This window comes from Magnolia sinica, chromosome 6 (genome assembly GCF_029962835.1).
Source record: "Magnolia sinica isolate HGM2019 chromosome 6, MsV1, whole genome shotgun sequence".
Taxonomy (NCBI): Eukaryota; Viridiplantae; Streptophyta; class Magnoliopsida; order Magnoliales; family Magnoliaceae; genus Magnolia; species Magnolia sinica.
The window spans coordinates 104,241,355-104,265,665 of NC_080578.1; the positions used below are offsets into that span (position 1 = coordinate 104,241,355).

The window sequence follows — 24,311 nt, forward strand, 5'->3', positions numbered from 1 at the left end:
TTTGTAACGGAGCTTTTTTTCTCTTTTAAGAATATAGTTTTATGACTTGTGACTAAGAAATTACTGACTGCGTTGGCATTCTAGCCGTTGGACTTTACTCTTTTCTCACCCGTTACTTACTGGGCTCTCCATAGAATGCCTAAAAAAACGTTGGATTAAATATTTCAACCCTTTCATTACATAAGGGATATGTGTCCGTTCATGTTCAAATAACTATCAAAATTATCCATGCATGGTAATAATATAAATGGATAGATTTTATTAGTTGACTAACCACAGTACACGATAAAATTCATCTTATAAACGGCTCGGATCATTGGAAAGATGATCAAGATTCAAAGGCGGGTGTATTGGAGCCCTACCATACTCATGCGGGCACACATGCCAATATAGCTCACATATCCAGAATCTGACCGTTCCACAGGGGGTCTACGTTATTTGGATTTTCTGGCCTAAAAATTTGACTGTTTTACTCAAGGTGGGCCACAAAACATAAAGAAGCCCGAAAGAATTTCTTCTGGCCATCTATTTCTTTGGACAATTATGGTCCACCTGAAGAGTGCTGCTTGATTATTAAGTTGGAAGATCTACACATTGTGGCCCACCTAATGGAATACCCTGATGTTGCACGTGTGAGGGTCGGTGTACAAGACTCCACATGCGTGTGGCCATAGCGAAATCTACTGTAATAAGTCGAATCGAGTGCACGACAAGTGTGGCATGTGTCACGCTTTGGGCTGCCGGTTTGGGTACTACCCCACTGGGACCTTGCTAGAGATGGATGGTCCTGTTAGGGGATTCGTGGGGCCACCGTGATATATCTGTTATATCTAATCCGTCCACCCATTTTGAAAGTTCATTTTAAGTTAAAAGCCCAAAAAATAGACTGATCAAAGGATTGATTGAACCACAAAAAAAGGAGACAGTGAGGATTCAACGCCTACCACTGAAAACCTTTTAGGGACAACCGAAGTTTCAGATCAAGCTGATATTTATGTTGTCCCTTCATCCAGATCTATGTGACACTATAAACAGATTGGATGGAAACTAAAAAAAGTAGTAATCCATAGGAAGGTTTCAACGGTGGACGATTGTCACAGCTGCTTCCTACGGTGTAGCCAACTCGAACGTCAGATCTCCTTGGGCTTATGCCTAAAATGATCTTTTAAAATGGATGGACGGCTTAGATAAAACGGTGGGCCCACAGAGCCCCTTACAGTACCTTCCGTCTGTCCTGTTGGGGTTTGTATACGATCCGCGCCTCACGCTTTGCGCCCGCTGAATATCCAGAACCACATGAACGATCCAGTGCAGCCAACTCCACTGAGCTTCCATGCAACGCACCTTCCACCGTACAAGTGATTGAGAAGATAACAAATCAGAACGCCTGTCTAATGATATTTTTGTGGATGGTCCAATTTTGAAAGAAAATCATACCAATAGGATATACATCCACTTTAAGGTCGGTAAATTAACGGTGAAAAAAATGGTGGACGTTTTCACCACTTCAGGGAGTGGCAGATAAGATGTTTAGACAGTGTAGTCTTCAAATTTTGGGCCATCGACAGTGGGGACCACTAGTTTGACGGCACCGATCGATCATTTCCCCTATCACAGCCACTGACGAAGGTAGGTTGTATGCGGTTTAGATGGAGACTGTTCCACTGAATCATTTCCCGTACAACCTCGCTCTCATCGGTATAATTCTCGTTCATCGCAATTTCTCGAGATATTTTCAGAATTTTACTTTTTACTCGCGATAATATCAGGAAATTCCTGCTTAAAATAAAATATCAAAATATTTATTATAAATTGATAAATGATTTTGATATTTAAATTTTTGGATAAGAATTGAATTTAATTAAATTTTTAGACATTTATCTTGAAAGAATACGAGAAAATAAAAACATCATGCATTGAAAATATCGAGATATTATCACTATAAATATCTTTTAATGAATTTCCGTGATATTTCGTACTTCTCTTCAACATCCAGGGGTAGACAAGGACAGCGGGCCTTAACGTAAGTTACTGGTAAGTAAATGGCATTGTCGTAATATTCTCAACATCCAGCGTCAAATCCACGCCTAGCGCACCTTATTAGGTGAGAGAGAGAAGCTCATCTCACGAAGAAACGTTGATAGTGAAAAAACGCGTTGTAGTTGAACGGCCGCGCTCCCTGCGTGCGTTAAGAGAGAACCCTACTCTAAACAGAAGAAAAACCAGTTCTCGGAATTTCTTTTCTATCTTGAATTGATTCCCGTGAGAAGAGAATCAGGGCGCGCAAGTTAGCAAAACGATGGCGGGAATGCTACCAGGAGTGGAGGTGGCCCGAAAGAGAAGGATCCACCATCACCATCTCGATAATACGCGCGAGCCTTGTTTTCTGCGTTCACGTATCGTACCGTCGACAACGACGGCCATGGACGAAACTGCCCTCAAAGCCCGTACAAGGCTCGAAGAAAAGCTCCGAGGCATTGGTTACAGGTCCATCTCCTCTCTCCCATCTCTCGATTGTAGCCTTTTATTTTGATTACGATCCGACGGTTCCGATTATTTGGGGCTGATCGAGATTCGATGCGGGTGAATAGCTAGGGCGTTCATCAGTTTCGGGGGGAGATTTCGGAATGTGATCTCAAAAATGAGGTGGATCCAAAACTTAAATCACCACGCCATGAAAAACAGTACTGGAGATGGAAATACCGACCGTTGAAACCTTCATAAGGCCCACCTTGATCTATATATGCCATCCAATCCATTCATAAGGATGTACGGAATAGACGAATATCATCCCGATCCGAAACCTCTATGGATAGAAGTAAGGTTTTGATGGTGAGCGTTCAATCCCCACTGCTTCCTTTGGGGGGGCTCACGTTAGTTTTGGATCCGTTTCATTTTTTTTCGGCCATGATGAAACTGATGGACGGTATGGATTTCACACAGACATCTAGGTGGGGCCCACAGAGCTTTGGGTTACATGATCTCCTCGTAGCCGGGCTTACACGCAACTCGCACCCACGTTTAGCGTAGCGCACTTAAACGAGCGACGGGTGGTGGGATCAGTTTGGACGGAATCGGAATTGGTACAAACTCGGTACGTTGCAGCGTACTGAGTAAAGTATGTGGGGCCCACCGTGGATGCATGTCTTATCCATGCCGTTTTTCTCAAATCAATTTTGGATATGAGCCCCAAATTGAAGCATAAAACCTCAATTGGAACACATCACAAGAAAGAGAGGGAGGATAATGACGTCTCCACCGTTGAAATCTTCCTAGGGCCCACAGTAAAATTTATATGTCATCCAACCTGCTCACTAGGTCACAAACGCGTGGATGATGGGAAAAAACAAATATCAGCTTCATCTAAAACTTCTGTCGCCCCACGAAGTCTTCAACAGTAGGTGTTCAATTCACACTGTTTCCTGTGGTGTGGTCCATTTAATATTTGAATATGCTTCACTTTTGGGTCTTACCCTAAAATGAGCTTTTAAAACGGATGGACGGTATGGATAAAACATCCACGCCTTCTATCCATTTTGCCAGCCCATTCAGGATTACATATGGTCGAAGAGGTCACGTGTTTTTGTTGCAACCACTTCTCATTCCTCAGAAAAGCTGTTGTATCCTTTTTCTCAAAAAATGAGTTTACAGGGAGGTTGGAATTGACCATCGATCACACACATGTTCATATGTTCCATGTTTTTGAAAATCCAAACCGCTTATCAAATTCATCATCATAGAAATCCCATTCTGCTGAAATTTCAAGCGAGCTGGACACCTGAGTGGGCTACAATCTTACCAAGATGGCAATGATCATAAGCTTAAATCCAGCTGTTGGTATGCTTCTGGTCAGGAGAAAATGTGTTTATAACCCATTATCAATGGCACCCAAACACGGCCTTAGCTTACAACTTGCATTTCGCTTTATTCTTATCATGTATGCCAGCTCTACTAGCATCCTGACCTTGCATTGCTTTCTTAATGCCAGATGGAGTGAAAACCAGCCTAGCAAAGATGGAGAGTCGGACCATGAAGCCGGTGCAAGCAAAGCTGGTGTGGGCGCGGTGAGATTGGAAATGACGATTCATGTGGACAGAAGGAATTCAGAGAAAGTGGTGTGTGCTGTTTGCCTGGATGAGATCCGGGCCAGACAGATGGTGATAAACCTCCCATGTTCCCACACCTACCACTCTCATTGCCTTCTACCATGGCTCAATGTTCATTCACATTGCCCTTATTGTAGGACCAATGTTCAATCTTGATATTTCCTTAATGTGGTAGTCCATTTCTTTTGATGGGTTGATTTTATTAGTCGACCATCGAGGTTCATGGCACCCTCTTTGACTGTACCCTTATTCTATTATATTTTCAATACATGTCTTATTTTTTGTACCTATAATTTTATTAATTATAAAGAAGTTTATTTCTTCTAAACAAACAAGCTAAAATATAGGACAACTAGCTACTGCTTTATAAGTCATGTTGTGTAGCACCCAATCTATTTGGGAGGGAGAAATCTGGTGTATCTTATTAGCTTGAGCCATTGGAAATGACGTGGATTAATGAAACCCGACGGCATTGAAATTTCTTGTGCCTTCAACACAAACGATCCATACTCAATTATAATTTATAAAGAACTTGTATATCAATTAGGTTCGGGTTGGGTTGGGGAGCCTGATACCTCAACCAGAGCCCGACCCAAGTTTTATTGTGTTGGTATTTGTATAGCCCAAGTCCGACACCGAACCCAATACATCCTACCCAAGCCCAAGTCTGACACCGAACCCAATACATCCTGCCCAAGCCCAAGTCAGGTTCAGCCCTAGTTAGGGGTGTACATCGAGTCGAACCGAGCCAAGCTGGTCTTAGCTCGACTCGGCTTGAACAGTGGCTGACCTCAGCTTGAACTCGGCTCGGCTTGGTCCTCGAGCCTGACTGGCCAACTTGGTTCTGTCGGTCAGCAGCTCGGGCCGAGTTCGAGCCAAGATCAAGCCGAGTACGCCATTAAGGCATTTCCACAAACACCTAAATTGCAACTTCAAAACCCCATTGTTTTACAAACAGAGGCAATAGTTTTACAGGTATTTTCTCAAACACCTTTTAAGTAACATAAAAGCCTTAAAAAAAAAAAAACAGAGAAAAAAGGTAATTGTTTCATGTACATACCTTCCTTGCCACCAACCAAACCTTCCTTGCCACTAGCTAAACCTTCCTTGCCACCTTACCACCAGCCAAACCTTCCTTGCCAACAACCAATCGTTCCTTCCCACCAGCCACATTTCGTTGAGTCATTTTATCAAACAGTTGGTGAACAACATCATTGGCAAAGTAACCAAGTCACCAAACTAGTTCGATTCGAGCTGGAATCGATCCGAGTCGAGTCGAGCTGGGGCCTGCTTGAACTTAGCTCGAACTCATTTTCGAGCTTAAAAAATCAGCTCGACTTGGCTCAAACTCAGCTTTGAACCGAATCGAAACGAGCTTTTTCAAGTCGAGTCGAGTGAGCTAACCAAGCTAGCTCAATTCGTGTACACCCCTAGCCCTAGTGCCACCAAGCTTTAGAACTATGATTGGACTGACCTCATTTTACACAATCCCAAATGGCAGCAGATTCAGTAGGGCCAAGAACACGAAGCCCACATTAATGTATTTGTTGCATATCAAAGCCGTCCATCCGTTTTGTTTTTTCAGATCGTAGATTTAAATCTTAAGTGGACTATACCACAGGAAACAGTGTTGATTGACCATTAAAAACTTCTTATGAGCCACAAAAGTTTTTAACCAAGTTATATTTTGTTTCATTCATCTAGGTTTGTGTGATCGTACCAACAGATTGGATTGAAACATAAGCCTTGTGTTGGCCCTACGAAGTTTTTAATGGTGGACGTTCAATCATCATTGCTTTTAGTAGTGTGGCCAACTGAGATTTGAATATGCCTATTTCTCAAAATCATGCCACAATGATCTAGAATAATGGATGGACGATATGGATATATATAAAAAAATACATCAAGGTGGGCCCCACGATGGCTGCTTGACCAAACTTAGCCTTACCTAGACCTTTCCAAATTCGCTCCACGTAGAAAAGGATACCATTAGCTACTGACAGGTTGAATAGCCACACTTGTTACTGAAGTGACATCACCAAGTTCTGTGGGTTTAACCATGATGTATGTTTTCTATCCATACCGTCCATTCATTTGGAGATATCATTTTCGGATCAATTGTAATTTCCATGTAAATGAGTAATGATTATTTATATAGGTAATTACCGCATCTTTTGTAAGGCTCGTATCCTATACCGTACCGTTCCTTAGACTCTCGCGGTCCTCCCGTTCAAATTCTAGCAAATCGCGACCTGTAATTGGCATTTGAGCACGACCCTGAGTCGCATCTCGTAGATCTGAGTCAGCTCGACTCGAAACTTGTACCATCGCGAGCGCACTGTCGCCGCGGTTACAACGCCCAAAGGAGATCAAAGTTACATAGACCCCACAGTGATGTATTTATTATATCCACACCGTTCATCCATTTTTCGAGATCATTTTAGAGTAATATCTAAAAAATGAATCAGATCCAAGGATCAACTGGACCACACCACAAATAGTAGCACGGATGATGATTTTCACCATTCAAAAATCCATAGGGCCCACCTTAAAGTTTATTTTCCATCTAATCTGCTTATAAGGTCACAAAGATCTGGATGAAATTTCATATTGATCCAAAACTTCTTTAACCATTAAAAGGGTTTCAACAATAGACGTTCAATCCGCTATTGGTTTTTTCAGTGTGGTCCACTTGACAGTAATATTTGTCTTATATTTCGTCTCAAGCTTTAAGACTATCTGGCCAAATGGATGGACGGTTTGGATATAATAAATACATCATGATGAGACCCACAGAACATGCTAACGATGCACCAACAATATAGCTAACGTAGATACCATTAAAATTGAATTATATCCAAAGCTTAAATGGACCACACCGAAAATAGCAACGAGGATAATGATTTTCACCGTTAAAAAATTCTTAGGGCCCACTGTAATGTTTATTTTCCATCAAATTCATTAATAAGTTCAAAAATATATGGATAAAGAGGAAAAACAAATTTCATATTGATCTGAAACTTCTCTGACCCCAAAAGGGTTTCAATGGTAGACGCTCAATCCCCCGCTTCCTTTTGCAGTGTGGTCTACTTGATCTTTCTATCTGTCTAATTTTTCTCCTCAAGCCTTAATACGAGCTGGAAAAATGGATGGACCGTTTGGATATAACACATACGGATCCACAGAACTTGCTGACGTCTATACACTAGCTATATAGCTGGTGTGTGGTACCCACCAATCCGCTTCCGAAGGACTGCCGACCCTAACCTTTGTTTCTAGTGAGAAAATGTCATTTTCGTAATATTCTAAGCATCCAGGATCAAATCCGCTACTAGCGCACCTTATTAGGTGAGAGGATAAGCTGATTTTACGAAGAAACGTTGATAGTGAAAAAACGCGTTGTTGTTGATCGGCCGCGCCAGCTGCGTACGTTAGAAGAGAACCCCTCTGTAAACGGAAGAAAAACCAGTTCTCGGATTCTCTTTTCTATCTTTAATTGATTCCTGCGATAATAGAATCAGAGTGCGCAAGTTAGCAAAACTATGGCGGGAATGCTAGCCCTAGTGGAGGTGGCCCGAAGGAGAAGGATCCACCATCACCATATCGACAACACGCGTGAACCGTCTTTTCTGCGTTCACATATCGCACCGTCGACAGAGACGGCCATGGACGATACTGCCCTCAGAGCCCGTACAAGGCTTGAAGAAAAGCTCCAAGGCGTTGGTTACAGGTCCATCCTCTCTCTCATCTCTTAATCGTAGCCTTTTATTTTTATCGGTGCATAGACTGATTACGATCCGACGGTTCCGATTATTCTAGGCCGACCGAGATTCGATGCGGGTGAATAGCTGTACACTGAAGGATTAGTTTAGACAATGCGTTATCAGTATCACGTCCGTTTGAAACCCGAACCCGACGTGGACCCGTTTTGTGTGGGTAGTTCGGTTGAATTGATCGGACCCGCCTCCACACGACGTGGATAGATTTCTCCACGGGACACGACGATGATGTATTGATCCGCTCCAACTCTGTAACTCTCGCGCGAGTTGCGTGTAACCCCAGTTACTTTAAATATGTGAGGTCCACCGTGATATCCGTATGAAATCTAGTCCGTTAATCAGTTTCGCGGGTGTATGTCAGTACTTGATCTTAAAAATGAAGTGGATCTAAATAATTAAATCAGCCACGCCACGAGAAACAGTGGGGATGGATGAACGTTGAAGCCTTCATAAGACCCGCCTTGATCTATATATGCCATCTAATCCATTCATAAGGGGATTATCACCAGGATGTACGAAATAAACAAATATCATCCAGATCTGAAACCTCTATGAGTCCCAGTAAGGTTTTGATGGTGAGCGTTCAATCCCAACTGTTTCCTGTGGTGTGGCTAACGTTGGTTTTTGATCTGCCCCATTTTTTTTTCGGCCACGGTGAAACTGATGGACGGAGTGGATGTTACACAGGCCATCTTGGTGGGCCCACAGAGCTTTGGGTTACATGCCTTCCTTGCAGTCGGGCTTACACGCAACTCGCGCCCACGGCTGCGTAGCCTACGTAAACGAGCACGGGTGGTGGGATCAATTCGGACGGAAGCGGAATTGGAACCAACTCAGTACATTGCAGGGTACTGAGTAAACTCTGTGGGGCCCACCATGGATGCATGTCTTATCCATGCCGTCCATCCGGTTTTCAGATAATTTTTTAATATGAGTCCCAAAATTGGTGCATAACACTTAAAGTGAACCACACGACAGGAAACAGGGGGGATAATGACGTCCACCCTTGAAATCTTCCAAGGGCCCACAGTAATGATATTGATATGTCATCTAACCTGCTCACTAGGTCACAAACGCGTGGATGACGAGAAAACACAAATATCAGCTTCATCCAAAACTTCTGTGGGCCGCACGAAGTTTTCAACCTTAGGTGTTCTGCATTGAATATACTTAAATTTTGGGCCCATATCCTGAAATGAGCTTGTAAAACGGATGGACAGCATGGATAAAACATCCACGCCGTCTATCCATTTTGCCAGCCCATTTAGGATTGCATATAGGCGAAGAGGTTGGGTAGAAGACGTGATCAGATCAAGTGTGTTTGTTGCAATCAGTACTCATTCTTCAGAAAAGAGCTGTTGTATCCTTTTTCTCAAAAAATGAGTTTATAGGGAGGTTAGAATTGACCATCGATCACACACATGTTCATATGTTCCATGTTTTTAAAAATCCAAACTGCATCAAATTCATCATCACAGAAATCCCATTATGCTGAAATTTCGAGCGAATTGGACACTTGAGTGGGCCACAATCTTACCAAGCTGGCAATGATCATAAGCTCAAATCCAGCCGTTGGTATGCTTCTGATGAGGAGAAAATGTGTTTTTAACCCATTATCAATGACACCCAAACATGCCCTTAGTTTACGACTTGCATTTCGCATTCCTTATCATATATGCCAGCTCTACTAGCATACTGAACTTGCATTTCTATCTTAATGGCAGAAGGAGTAAAAACAAGCCTAGCAGAGATGGAGAATCGGACCATGCAGCCGGTGCAAGCAAAGCTGGTGTGGGCGGGGTGAGAATGGAAATGGCGATTCATGTGGACAGAAGGAATTCAGAGAAAGTGGTGTGTGCTGTTTGCCTGGATGAGAACCGGGCCAAACAGATGGTGATAAACCTACCATGTTCCCACACCTACCATTCTTATTGCCTTCTCCCATGGCTCAATGTTCATTCACATTGCCCTTATTGTAGGACCCATATTCAATCTTAATTTCTACGCAATGTGTTGGTACTTTTTTCTTTTGATGGGTTGATTTCATTAGTCTACCGTCGTGGTTTCATAGCACCCTCTTCCACCTCACCCTTATGCCTCGCGGCCTATGAGCCGTACATTAGATGGGTCGCACCTTAAATATGATCTGGTGTAAAAATAAGGCCAGTCCAATCATAGTTCTAAAGCTTGGTGGCACGCCTTGGAATAAGGCTGAGTCAACTCGACTCGACAGGATTGTGAGTTTAGTCTACTTGAAACTCAAAAATGGCTGGTGAGTGTGACTCGATTAGGGGTGGCTGTGGGTCAATTAGACTGACCTGTTTTTGAGGTGAGCTCGAGGCAAGCTAAATGGGTGGAGGCTGGAAATTTGACATGTTTATGTAAAAGGGTTGTGCTTGGGTTGAACCCTACCTGACCCGAGCCACCTTATAGGTTATCAATAGAGCTGGTTACGGGATGACTCGACTCGGCAAACTCGACTTGTACGACTCATTTAGTTCTGACTCGATCCGAATCGAGTGGGTGAGTTGATCCGAATCAAGTTGATTTCGTCTAATCCGAACTCAAACTGAGTAAAGTTCGAGTCACCAAGTAACTCGACTTGACCCGTAAACTAACTCGATACTGACCCAACTCGTTCCGAAACTCAACTCATACATATATATTAGAAAAAATTCATATATGACATTTCAGATCTGAGATGCTCTGTAGGTGATGGAGAGCTACAGGTTTTGAGTTGTGACTTCAGCCTGTGGATACCCACCACTGCACTCGACCCGACTCGGTGCTGACTCGACTCGACTCGGTACTTGTCATTGGGTCAGACTTGGTCTAAATTGGTCCAAGCCTGACGTGGATTCGGATCGGGATAGGCATGCCCGACTCGTATCAAGTCGGGTCGAGTTTAGGTCAGGCCTATTTCAAAACCGGATTAAGTCAGATCAGCCCCAAATCGGTCCGGCTCGATGCCCACCTCTCGTTATTAATGGATTGGTCTTGGGCCTAGAATGTGTTGCCTGATAGATTTCGGGCTAGGTTTGGGCTTCAGCAATTGAGCAACTTTAGACTTTATGGCAGATTGGAAGCGCTTTTGCGGAAGTGTGTCTAAACAAGTCCTAAATGCGTAGATTTGTTGGCTTTCACATATTTATTAAAATGAGATGTTGTAGTACTAAGGATGGTTAGAGTCCTCCACACCATGTAGGTAGGGTCAGCAAAAACTTGACCTAACTCGCCAAACTGATTGAACTTAACATGGGATGTCAAGGATTAAGCCGACCCATTTCCAAAGTGGATGTGGTTTGGTAGTGTTTTGTCAATATAAAATTAAATAGATTGGGCCTGAGTTTGAACATATCAATAGAATTGAAGAGGCCCATTTAGGAAGAAGCTAACTATTATATATGATAGTGGGTCCTAAATGCTTATGTCTCTCAAACTTTTAAATGAGACATTAGGTGGTGCATATAACTCGGCATGATATCATTACACTAAAAGCATGTTATCAGTGTGTTCTTATCAGACATATCATGCAATAATCGGCCTTAATTGGCACATCATACATAGAGAGCGGGACTCGAACGACAGACCCCACTAGAAACATAGAGGTAAATGTGTTGTGGCCCATGTTAGACTAACACCGACTCCATATGTAGCTTGCACATCATAAGGCATGGATAAAATAGATATACTAAGGCAGGGTCCACTAGGAATGACCCGAATGGACACCTATATATACAACATGTGTGCCATTAGGCTACTAATCTATTGGGCACATGGCCCACTAATGATATCCTGAAACAAACTGATTATCAATGGCATCACTTTAATTACTTTAATAAGACGATCTGCATCGTCTGAACATTGTTGACGTAAACCGACGGTTACAAATCATTATTTAGTCACTAAGATGTGATACTATGCTTGTGGCCCATTTGAGTATTGGGATTTTCATCATTTCAGGCAAAGTATTGCATCAACGTATTTAATACAACCATAGTGTCATACGTACACTTATTAGGGATTTTAAAATTTGATTTAATAATTAATTTCAAACCCCTGCAAATACATCTTGCATTAACTTGAATTATAGTGATTTTAAATCCTGGGTGCCAAATATAACTAAGGGATTCCAGGAATCCCAAGTCCAAGAGAGCCACAAATACAAGGGATCCCAAATTAAGGGATTCCCAAGTCCATGGGATTCGAAATCTAGGAAATCCCAAGTCGATGGGATTCCAAAATCAAGGAATTCCAAGTCCAATGGGGTTTCCACTGCCACACTTCCCTATGGTGTGGCCCATCTAAGATCTGGATCAATTTGAAACTTAGGACCATGGCCTAACACAGTCTAAAGAAAAGTATGAACGGCGTGGATGGCATAAAAACATTAAGATGGGTCCCACAAGTTGGCCCCATGTGCTGAAAAATGGGCAGTACTCCTTGCCCACTTTTCCCTTAGGTACAGTGTGACTGAAATTCAAATATGCCTGATATTTGGGCCCATGGCATAACATGATTTAGCAAAATGGATGAACTAAGTGGATAAGCCGCATACATATGGAGATCCCACGAGTGGGTCACACTCCACACCCACGTTGGGTGTCCGCTCGCCTTGGAAGATTCAACAGCATGAGTTTGTTTCCCTCCGTGCGACCCACTCAAGACTCGGATCTGCCTCATTTTTCGGCCCATAGCCCAAAATTACATGGAGAAACGAGTGGACGGTGGATTCAACATATTCATCAAGGTGTGTCTGTGAGTGGGACACCCCTCCCCACCACGTTCGCATGCAGTAACATGAGGGGGTGATACAACCCACTGTCACCTGTAACATGGTCCATATGATGGTTGGATTAGCCTGAATTTTGTGCTCAATGGCTAAAATGAGCATGAAAAATATATGGACGGTGTGGATTTAATAAATACATTACGAGGGTCCCAAGAGTGGAAACCCACCTATGTCTTCCCCATGCAAAGTGTCCATGATGCTGGGCTTACTAGCCCCTTGTACCTTGTAGTGTGGCCCACATTAGGTAAATATTGGCTTCATTTTTGGGCTCAACAGTTTAAATGAGAGAAAGAGTCGGATAGATGGCATGGATTCAACATATACTTCATGATAGGACCCATGATTGGATCCCACATGGTGGGGCATTCAAGGTGAACACGCTTGTCATGCCCTAGACTCGGTGACCAGACTCACAAGGAACCCGATAGCCAGTTCCGGCCGCAACAGCCTCCGTAACACCCCATTCTCGGCTTCTAGCACAGGTTCTGATCCTAGGATCCTACAAGGAGGATTTTCATAACACTATTCCAAACCAAATCGAGCATACCCAAGATCATAGCAAGTAAATCTCAAAAGATAAATAAGCAACACGCTGTAAAATTCACTAAGAATTTAAACTTTTACAGGTACAAGGGTTAAAAGGAAATATATAATATAGAAAGAGGGAAGGAAGGGTCTACAACAGGTCCTCAGCTCGCACCAATCCAAATCCACAACTCCTCCGCTACAACGTCGACCTAGGATTTCCTGCACGCATCAATCATGCATAAACTTATAGAAAGCTTAGAGGGTGGTGAAGGTGTGTGACAATAGTGCACAGGAGAAAATAAGGAATGCATAAGGGAAACATGATCAATACTAATGCCGCTAGCCTATCGAGGCTAAGCTATAATGCAAGGAATTGTACCAAGGTATGCAATGCAATAAGGTTTAAACAGCCGATGCCAATAAAAATGCTAAGTAATGCCAATGTTCATATCCAGTCCACATATCCAATATAGTTCTATCATAAAGAATATCATCGGGGTCTAATATGTTGCAGGATGACTGTCACGCCCCAAACTCAGAAACCGGGCTCTCAAAATTTCCAATCACCGAATTCGGTGCTGACAGCCTCCGCAGTACCCCATTCTTGGCTCCTTGCGTTCATACGCCAGATTCCGATCCTGGGATGCTACAAGGAGGATTTTTTTTGTACATTTAACTCGTAATAAGCATAACCACAATAAGCATAACCACAAGCATACCCAAATCACAAAGGCAACATCATCATCATATATCCACTAATATAAACATTTGAATACAATCAGGTTGGACCATCCACGTCTTGTGCCGTAATCCCGCTGCACGCTCCAAGCTCAACACTGCTGCAACCTAACATTACCTGCATGCATCTATCGTATATAAGCTTATAAAAAGCTTAGAGGGTGGTGTAAGTGTGTGCACAAGGTAAGTGCCAAGTATTCAACGCAATGCCATAGTCATACAATACCGAAAATACTAGTAATTCATAAATCGTACCATATCGGAATAAGAAGAATTATTGACAAGATCATGAATTATCAGGGTAAACAGAAATACTGACAAGATCATGACAAGATCATAAATCATATGATAACAAAGTAAGTGGAAATACGGACAATTCCATGAGTCAATAAATATCAGAATACACAATATAGAACAGCTATGCAAATAATGAGTCGTAAAGAGCCAGGTATCAGATGCCAAGGATGCGATACAATATAAAATTCCTGATGAGTCCATAAATAGGATCAGTCGTATCTAGACCATATAATGCAGAAACACATTAACCCAAAATGTCATATGCCATGAATGTAATGCAATATGCGGTGCAAATGTAACGACCATGCTAGAATGTGAAGTCAGGATGGTAGTACGTAGTATCGCAGGCTATGGGTTCTATCACAAGGGACTTCTATCCAAACCAGTCTCATACTTAAATTTGGATAGTCAGACCCAATGTGGTAAACTCCTGATCTCAGGTTAGTCACGCACCCAACCGAAATCCTGGCCATGCGAAGGCACACAATAATTAGTTGCGCACCACCAGCCCAAGTGGATAGTGAATGAAATGAATGAATAAGTATGCAATTCCTACTCAATAAGTCCACAAATCAGTACGGTTCCTCTCTGGAATCATCATCGGGGTCTATAACACTCTACGCCAGCTTGCCGCCCTTATCCGAGCGCACAACTGGGTAAGTGGAAGAGACCTCACTATCCTCCTGCCAATATCGGGCCCGGCTCGTCAATAGCGGACCCATTCCTCAAGCTGGTCAAACTCAACGTAGACATTGCCCCCTCACTCAGGCGGGTAAGGTCACACTCCTTCTCAACCGACCACGACACAGTGGGAGACGCGGCCTACTAGTATACGGCCCTCATGCGCTCATATATCCACTCGGTCTCGACGTTGGGACGTCTCCTGGCCACGGAGGTTTATGAATTTTCACCCAGGGACATCTGTGGTGTGGATAAAACATACATTGTAATAACCCGAGAAATTTTGTGCCAAGACCCGAGTACTGCCTCTATTTTTCCTTAGTAGTTAATTGGGGTAATTAGCGCTAAACTTGATTGCTTATGAAATTTGCATCAAGCACTTTAAATTTGATCTGCATGACTCAAAATCTGTAGAATAATGAGCGCTAGTTACTCTGAAATCTGGGATTCATCGCTAAATCCAGTTGCTCGTGGGAATTTTTGGAAGTTTTGGATCGGACCTGGACCGCACGTCGAAAGTCCGATGGCGATGATCTTAGGTTGTATTGGTCACCATGTTGGACTTGGCTATCACCTCAAAAATCGAATCCAGATGATGTTCTGGGTCGATTTATCTGAGTCCGGAGTGAAGAGTGTGAGAACGGTGAGAAATTAAATAAGATTTTATGAAATCTGAGTCGTGTCGCTTACGTGATGATTTTAAGCAATCTGACCGTTGGATTCTGACCCAATTTCACCCTCTAATCAGGAAAGATGGCCCAGGCATGTCCTTGTGCTTGTGGGCCTGATCAAGATTCGGTGACCGTTGAATTAAGTATGGTCCGCCACGGCTGATCTGAAGATCCGATCGGTACGAAATCTCAGCTTGACCTAGATCCATGGTCAGTGAGCTTAAGTCCGACCTTTCGTGAAAAAAGGCCCACCAGAAGTGCTCCGTTGGATCGAGAGAGGCCTGTTTTGGTTATAACCTAAGTATACCTTGGCCTTGAGGTTATTTCCATCGAAGTTAGGCCTATAAATAGACCTTAAAACCCTAGCTCTATTTTCCATACGAATTTCCTAACCCTAACTAAGAAAGAGAGAGGAAAAGAGAGAGAAAGTGAGAAAGAAGTTGGTGAATCATCTTAGATTCTTTCCTGTTCTTCTTCATCCTTAAACCTTAACTTTTGAATCGTTTTTCCAGCAATTCGAAGTTCATCCTTGGGTAAGTTAACCTAACCCTAATCTGTCTTAGAGCTTAGAATAGTCTTTGTGTTGTTGTAGCTCATTTCTATGCTTGTCTTAGGTTATTTAGTCGCCGTTGACGAAGACATCTCGTCTGAATCAGTTCGGTGTTCCATTTCTGGTTTAAGGTACGGACTTTAATTGTATAGGTTATGGTTTTCAAGGCTTTCAATGCCAGCTAATGGTTTATTCTTGTTATGGATGATATTTCACATGTCAAATGTTATATTTATGTTGCGTTCCTGATATGCATGTGATATATTGAGATTCGTGTATTCTATGTATATGTAGGAAGTGCCGTATATGTATAAAATATGCACATGTGTTTGCCATGATTATTTGTTGTGTATTTATGCTAGATGTATGTGTGACAACTCCTTGGCAGAAGGAATTGTCCAAATGCGTGTATTTCAACATACATCATGTATGTTGTATTATGTATTCTAAGTGTTTGTAGAAATGTCTGAATGATCTAAGGTGTAATATATCAACCTAGTATGGGCGTTGAGAAGCGATTCTCAACTCTCCTATTAGCGTGTATGATTTCCTTCATGCAAGTTACATTCCTTGTTGTTTAATTTCAAGCATTACTTATGTGTAAAATCCATGTTAAGTTGATATTCTTTAAATGCTTATAACCACATGATTTGAGTTGTTGTTCCATTACTATTCTCAATTGTTGATATGAATATCTGTTGTAGTGGAATATGTTTAGGACTATGAATTAGTCCAAAAAATCGGTAATCAACCTTGAGATGGTGGCTGAGGCTGCTTTCGCCACAAAGGACGTGTTAGATGAACCCGAGTCGTATTAGAGTTGTCGGCAGTGGTTTAGCCACACGGAGTGTTTGCACACTCTATGTCGTTCAACCCAACGTGCGCTCGTGCTAGTCGAGTTCGTCAAGTAACCCGATTGTCCGATGTATGTTCATCATGTATGGACGCTATTGTTTGAATCTAAGGTACCAAACTTACCATTGCAAATCCTGTTAACCATTGTACCTTGATCCGCTAAGACTCATGGGCCGGACATGGTGGTATGGGACACCGTGGTCGAGCTATCGGCTTACGCTGGGGTGATGAGCCTCCCCGTAGTGACCAATGAGCAACCAAACTCGTGAGCCGATTATGGTGGTATGGGACACTATATTAGTGCTGTCGGCCTACATTGATTGGTGACGAGCCCTTTGTAGTGACCTCGAGCATGCCTAGATACCACATTAAGGTGACGAGCCTTATTGTAGTAATGAAGGTGTGACAGGCGTGCATTGATTGGTGGCGAGCCCTTTGCAATGACCTGAAACCATATGATCGTATGAGATGATCTAGGACTAACGACCCTAGAATGGATCACTGTTTGGACGTTGATATGAGGAAGGTACCTTAACTTCCCAATCCTGCTGTATGAAAAGGACTAATAGCAACTTGGTAATCATGTTCATGCACCGCATTTGCATGTGCTTTGTAGACGTGGAGCACTTTGAGGCGATGTCATGCGTAACGTAAGATGAAGACGTTAAGGGTGTACGCGTGAGGGCACGCATCATTCTACATACATCCTTGCATTAACAAGAGTACTTAGGACATGTTTGATTATTCTGCTTTATTATTACTGCTTGATTGAATTGATAACATGTTAACCTTTGCTTTATTGTTCCACTGAGTTGATCACTCACTCCCACGTTCTGGGACGGTGTTTAAACACCAGATGTTGATGCGACCTCTGAGGCAGAGCAGGAGATCGAGGATGATAAGGCTGTATTTTCTTTCATGCAGTTTTCAGACGGGTTCTAGTGAGCCTTGTTCTGATGCGCGGGATGCTGGGATTTCTTTTGGGATTAAATGATGTAATTTGATACTTGTAATTTTGATAGTAACACTTGTAACACGACCTGGTATGTATATGTATTTCAGGGATGTGCACATGTACACTTATATTTTTTTAAGTTTTCCGCTTGCGTTCTTCACTTATCCCTGAATTATATTAGCAGTTTGGCTTAATCTATTCCATGTTTTATGCACTCATACAGACAACATATATCCATCATTCAATATGTTGCATAAGTGATGTTTTGAAACTCAGGAGCTGAGTTATGCTCGACCCCTAAATTTCAGGGCGTTACATACATCGATGCTGGCCCTCTATGATCTAGACGATTATGATGGAACATATGAGGTGGGCTCTGCTCACGGGATCCAAATACATTTCGATGGGCCTTAACCCATGGGCCTTGAATACATCTTAATGGGCTGCCTGCCCTGGATGACGTGGATATATATATATATGTATGTATGTATATATATCTTGGCGCATCCCATCCAAATAGTTGAATAGTATGGATATAAAACTTATGTATCATGAGGGATCCATATGTACAATAGATACATCAAGGTGGGCCTTACAGAGATGGATTGCATGAAATGAAATACATATGTCACATGGGTTCCCCATCCCACGTCCAGAGATTAGGCGGTGTGGATAAATAAATACATCATGCCGGCTTATACTGCATATGGACGGTATGCTTGTACAACACATAATAAACGTATAATAGGGAGGGCCCCACCATCCAGTAGCTACTGGACGGTGTGAATATAGAATGCATGCATCAAGGTGGGCCATACGTCCATCAAAATGGACAGACAATGTGAATACAACATATTCGTCAAGGCAGACCTCATACATCAAGGTGCGTCCATCTGCTGTGCTCGACGGTGCGAAGATAAAATACATCCAATCAAGGTGAGTCCACACGTCCCATGTACTGATGGCGTGGATCAAAACATATATCGAGGTGGTCCCACCATCCAGACCTGCTGGATGGTGCAATTGCATCACGTATATCAAAGTGTGACCCACCAGAACTTGCTCTGGTCAATCACACCAGCTGCCTGCTGGTGTGAGTCTGCCTTCATTCAACAGGTGGGTCCCACGTGGGGAGCCCATTAGATATTTGTCTATGTATATATATATATATATATAATATTATTTATATTTATTTTATTATTATTATTATTATTATTATTATTACTATTTAAATGAGATGGTTCACCGCCCAGACCCATGTCTGGAAGGACGGTGTGGATAAGACAAACATCAGTGGGTCCCACTAGATGAACGGTCTGATCCACGGATGGACAACGTGGACATAAGATACACACATCATGTAGTCCCACATGGGCGCCGACGTCAATACAGCAGCTATATATATAGCTGTGTGTGGTACAGTACCCAATCTGTTTCCATGCAAGTGGGTCCCACGTGGGGCCCACCATAACGTTATTTTCATTTCATCCGTACATAAGGTCACGTGGACTTGGACTATGAGGAAAAACAAATTTTATATAGCTTCAAAACTTCTATTGCCCAAAAAGGGTTTCAATGGTGGGCGTTCAATCTCCACTGGTTTCTGCAGTGGTCCACCTGATAGATAGCGTAGATATAAAATACATCAATGGTGGGTCCCACCATCTAGCCATCTAGACGGTGTGGACAAGACCCAAACATCACACTGGCCCTCACAGCAAAGTGCTTTTATAGGTTAAGCAGATCTTCACATAATTCAAGATGATGTGGGCCACCTAAGTGCCGTGAACGGCTGAATTTTGGGATGACCCACTGATTTAAGGGGGTCCATCAAAGGCACGGTGTGGATGCTCCATATGCATCATGGTGGGGCCCACAATTAGGGCCGTGGGTCTCTGCCCGCCCAGCGTCCACGCAGACGCTGCTGCGTGTCAGGTCAGCGCTAGCAGCATGTGCTGCATGCCTCGTTTATTTTTTTTTTTTTAATTTTTATTTTTCTATGGATTTTACTAGGTGGGGCCCACATCTGAAGAATCTGACCCAGCCATTGCATCCCATGGCTCCAGACTGACCAAAACAAGCCCAATATTAGGCATGTTTCAGTGTGTACAATCATCAAGTGGGTTTTAACGGTAGGAAATACTATTTCTTATAGTATGGCCAGCCAGATAGTCGGATTGGGTTCATTTTTTGGCTCAACGCCTAAAATGAACTGGAAAATAGGGTGGACGGTGTGGATTAAAGCTATACATCAATGTGGGGCCTGCATGAGTAGCCCACCAAGAATTCTTGAATCAAACTGATATGTTATTTTATTATTATTATTATTTTGTCCTTCCCAACCTACGTCCAGGGAGGCTGGCGGTATGAGTGAAAACACCCATCTCTCACGGTGGTCCCATCGTCCTAGATGGACGATGTGGACACCACACGTGCCTCGTGTGGGTCCCGCTCCTGATAAACGGCATGGGTACAAAACTCATACATCATGGTGTAGCTTGGGGTGGGTCCTACACATACCTCATGATATAGACCCACAAAACTTGCTGCTGTCAACACAGCAGATGGGTACATGTCCAAATATATGGACAGTTGCATCAAGGTGAGTCCACGTAGGTGGGCCACCCACTATTAGGATGGAGCTGATATTTGTGTCTTCCTCCAAACAGACACGTCCAAACGGGGGGTCCTTAAATCACATCAAGATGGATCCCTCTTTGGTACAAGATATACATCAAGAAGGGTCCCATCATATGTGGGCCCTTAAATCACAAAAAAAATAATAATAATAAAGATCACCCACCTGGAGATCTCTTCTTCCTTCTTCCGCCAATGCATGATAGAGCCCCAAAAAGATAACTTCAACGGTGGAGATGATCCTTAGATGGTGGAGATGAGAGATAGGGAGGTGGGCCACACTAGCTCTCTCATGGGAGTCATGGACGTGAGGCAGCCCATTATGATATATATCAGGACCCATGGGCTGAGGCCCATTGAGATGTATTCAAGGCCCATGGGTTAAGGCCCATCGAAATGTATTTGGATCCCGTGAGCAGAGCCCACCTCATATGTTCCATCCTAACCGTCTAGATCATAGAGGGCCGGCATCAATGTATGTTTTATCCACACCGTCCGTGGGACGTGTGACCCACTAGACGTATGCATGCTATATCCACACTAATCATCTAGTGGGGCCCATCTGCTGCATGTATAGGGCCTACCTATTTGTGCGGCCAATTGGTACAACCCACTTGATGTGTACGAGGCCCATTGGTGCAGCCCATTGATGCAACCCACTTGATGTGTATAAGGCCCATTAGTGCGGCTTATTGATGCGGCCCACTTATTGGATTGACGCCCATTGATGCGGCCCAATGATGCGACCCACCGTGATGTACATATTAGGCTAATGGTGCGGCCCAATGTATCGACCCACCGTGATGTGTAGGCCCATCTCGACCCGCCTGGATTCGACCAGTAGGACTGCGTGACTTAAAGAAACAGCGTGCACACTTGAGTTAGGATCTTACAACGCTGGTGGGCAGCAACATCAGGATACATGTGGAGTGGTGCATATAGAGGTAAATATAGATGATGGTGCATTTATATGTTTTACGTGTTGGTATTTGAAGATTGACGGTGGCACATGCGAGGAATTTAGACAGTTACACACGTGATACATTTGAAACTTGTAATAGATAAAAAGATGATAGGTTTTTCAAACATTAAAATGTCCATTCTCTCTAGTCTTTATTTTTGGTTGAATGAATTGTGAGTTTTGATATTTGTATTGTGAGGTTTTACAAGGTGGGCCATCAAGTAATCTAAGAAAGAATTGACTTTTGAGGACACACGAGAAAGAATAGAAGTCATTCTAACATAGTGGATTGTTGTGTTTTGCAGCCATGGTTTTAAGACCCAGTGAGTTTGACTCATCTGAGTTGACTCAGACTCGGTCGAGATGCTTATCTCAACACCAGGAGTCAGTTTGAGTTGCCGAGTCTTTTGAACATGTTCCTAGCTATCCGTGCCAGATAAAACTAGCAAGATGTCCTTCATTGCTCAATGAGAAAAGACCAATCCAATGGTTTTTCTATTCTAGCCGTCCAATTTCAGACAACCAAAGGAAGGAATATGATCAGCCCAATTACCCACGAATATCAACATATCAGCTACTTGATTAATGCTACAGATTACAACAAAGATTATCATATGAGCATAGATCCAAATTACAGCTAAGATTACCAGCTACTTGATTAACGTTACGGATTACACTATTGAATGTAAACAATTAGAAAAAAGTAAATGATTACACCGAGAAATGTAATTGACTTACAAAAATAAAGAGTGATTACACTTAAGGAATGTAAATTATGGTAATTGAAAGATATAATGGGTTTGATTGGGTTGGTACGAGACAAATTTTTTTGTTGAATCCATTTGCTATTTATAGTCTTAATTTGGCCATCTAGATACTTCCCATGTTCTGACGGTTGTTGCAACCATTTCACAAGTCTTAACTCTTCTTGCCTATAATCCCGTCATATGTTCTGTAACTGCTTCTATACTCCAGCTGTATTATTATAAAATCTTCTTCATATATTCTCAAAGATTGGTGGCCTTGAAATAAATGGTCAGGAAAGGAAAGACCAGAGCAATCCATATCCAAATGAAACAAAAAGAAAAAGAAAAAGAGGGTATTCAACGGCTAGGATCCTCCATCATGGAGTTAGCCCGTTTAATATTTGGGCTGGACCCGGGCTGTATCTAAGAGCAATCAGCAAGGCCAGGCCCACATGGGGTTTCATGGGTTGGCTCAAGTTTGTTTGTTTAAGCCCATTAAATGCCCAGACTAGGTCGAGCCCAGTATTTACTATGTGGGCCAGGCTTGGGCCGGACCTTGACGCGGCCCGACCATTGAAAGCCCCTAATCATGAGGTTCTGAATTTCTTGATACATCGCGGCCGTGAATAGTGTCCTGATGCATCCTTTCTGTACAATGAAGGAGGTTTGAGGATTTGGTGATCCAGACATTGATTGGGTGGCCCCACCGTGGACTCTGTCTCCAATACTTTCCAGGTGGGATGATTCTATCTTTCTCACCTACAACTATTATTTTATCCCATTGCATTATTACTAGCTAAGCATTGATTTATAGGACCCTGATCAAGGGTCAGAATTCCTCTAACTTGAGAATGGTTTTATGGGTTACCCATCTATTGCAAGTTCCTCGAAATTAACGTCGTGGATCCCAAACCATGGCCCCTAAAAGTGGGGATTATGGTTGAGGCATCCGAACCATCCATCCAATCAACCTCACTTTGTTGGCCCATCAAATAATCATTTACCAAATGAAAAATCCCAACCATTCAATTGGTGGCCAAGAAACAAACCATCGGGAAAGAAAATACCACATCAATCGAACATCCAGATGAAAAAAGGAAAGAAATTCAATGGTTAGGATATATACATTCAAACGGTAAATAGTCGCCTGATGCATCGGTGATCCAGACAGTTGATACGGTGGGTCCCACGTTGGATCGAGTATTCTCAATGCTTTCCAGAGTGGATGATTCTAGCTGTCCCATCTGCAACTATTATTTTATTAGATTTCACTATTGTTAGCTAACCGTTGATTTAGGACACTGGTGCAAGGGTAAGAATCATCTATCCCGAGAAAGATTTTTGGTATCACCTATCCGTTGCAAGTTGGTCAATACTAACGGTGTAGATCGCTGAACCATGGTCGTGCATGAACAAAGCAATGTTTGAACGGCGGTCATCACTCTCCCCACTGTTTCATGTGCTGGGGGGCTCCATTTGGATCTGCCTTAATTTTTATCCAATGACTTAAAATGATATCTATAAATGGAATCTTGATCCGAAGATCACGCTGGTTAAAATCTAATTAGATCACATTATTATAAACTGCATTTAATACAGCAATGATTCGGCCAATCATGATGTAGGAAATCAATAATTTCTACGCTTATGATAAGCAAAGGATCCGAATTTCTCCGTCTGTTTACGGCGTGGATACAGCACACACGTCGTGGTAAGTCCCACCATCAACGGAACTTGGTGACGTCACTTCAGCCAACTTGATCTGCCAGTAGTTTATCCGGATGAGGATTTGCTGGTGTACCTCACACCAGCTGTGGTGTATTGACGTCAGTAAATTCTGTGGGCCTGATCATAAGATATATGTTATATCCAAATTAACCATCCATTTGACTAGCATGTCGAAAAATAAGACAAATGTAACCATCAATTGGACCATACTGCAAAAAGCAGTGGGGGAATCAACGTCTACCATTGAAACTACTTTTTTTGGGGTCATTAAAATTTTGAATCAATAT

General features: G+C 42.7%; 1 protein-coding gene across 2 annotated transcripts in view; it reads left to right on the forward strand.

Moving 5' to 3' along the window:
* Window positions 1–2,022: 2,022 nt before the first annotated feature.
* LOC131249391 (E3 ubiquitin-protein ligase SIRP1-like) overlaps window positions 2,023–24,311 on the forward strand; it is a 30,966-nt gene continuing 8,677 nt past the window's right edge. The window contains exons 1-2 of one of the 2 annotated variants that reach the window (XM_058250144.1): window positions 2,109–2,487; window positions 3,989–4,392. In XM_058250144.1, coding sequence (XP_058106127.1) covers window positions 2,300–2,487; window positions 3,989–4,262 — 462 coding nt within the window. In that variant the 5' untranslated portion in view covers window positions 2,109–2,299 and the 3' untranslated portion in view covers window positions 4,263–4,392. Of the gene's footprint in view, window positions 2,488–3,988; window positions 4,393–24,311 lie in introns of those variants that run through there. The other variant, XM_058250146.1, reaches the window with a different exon arrangement.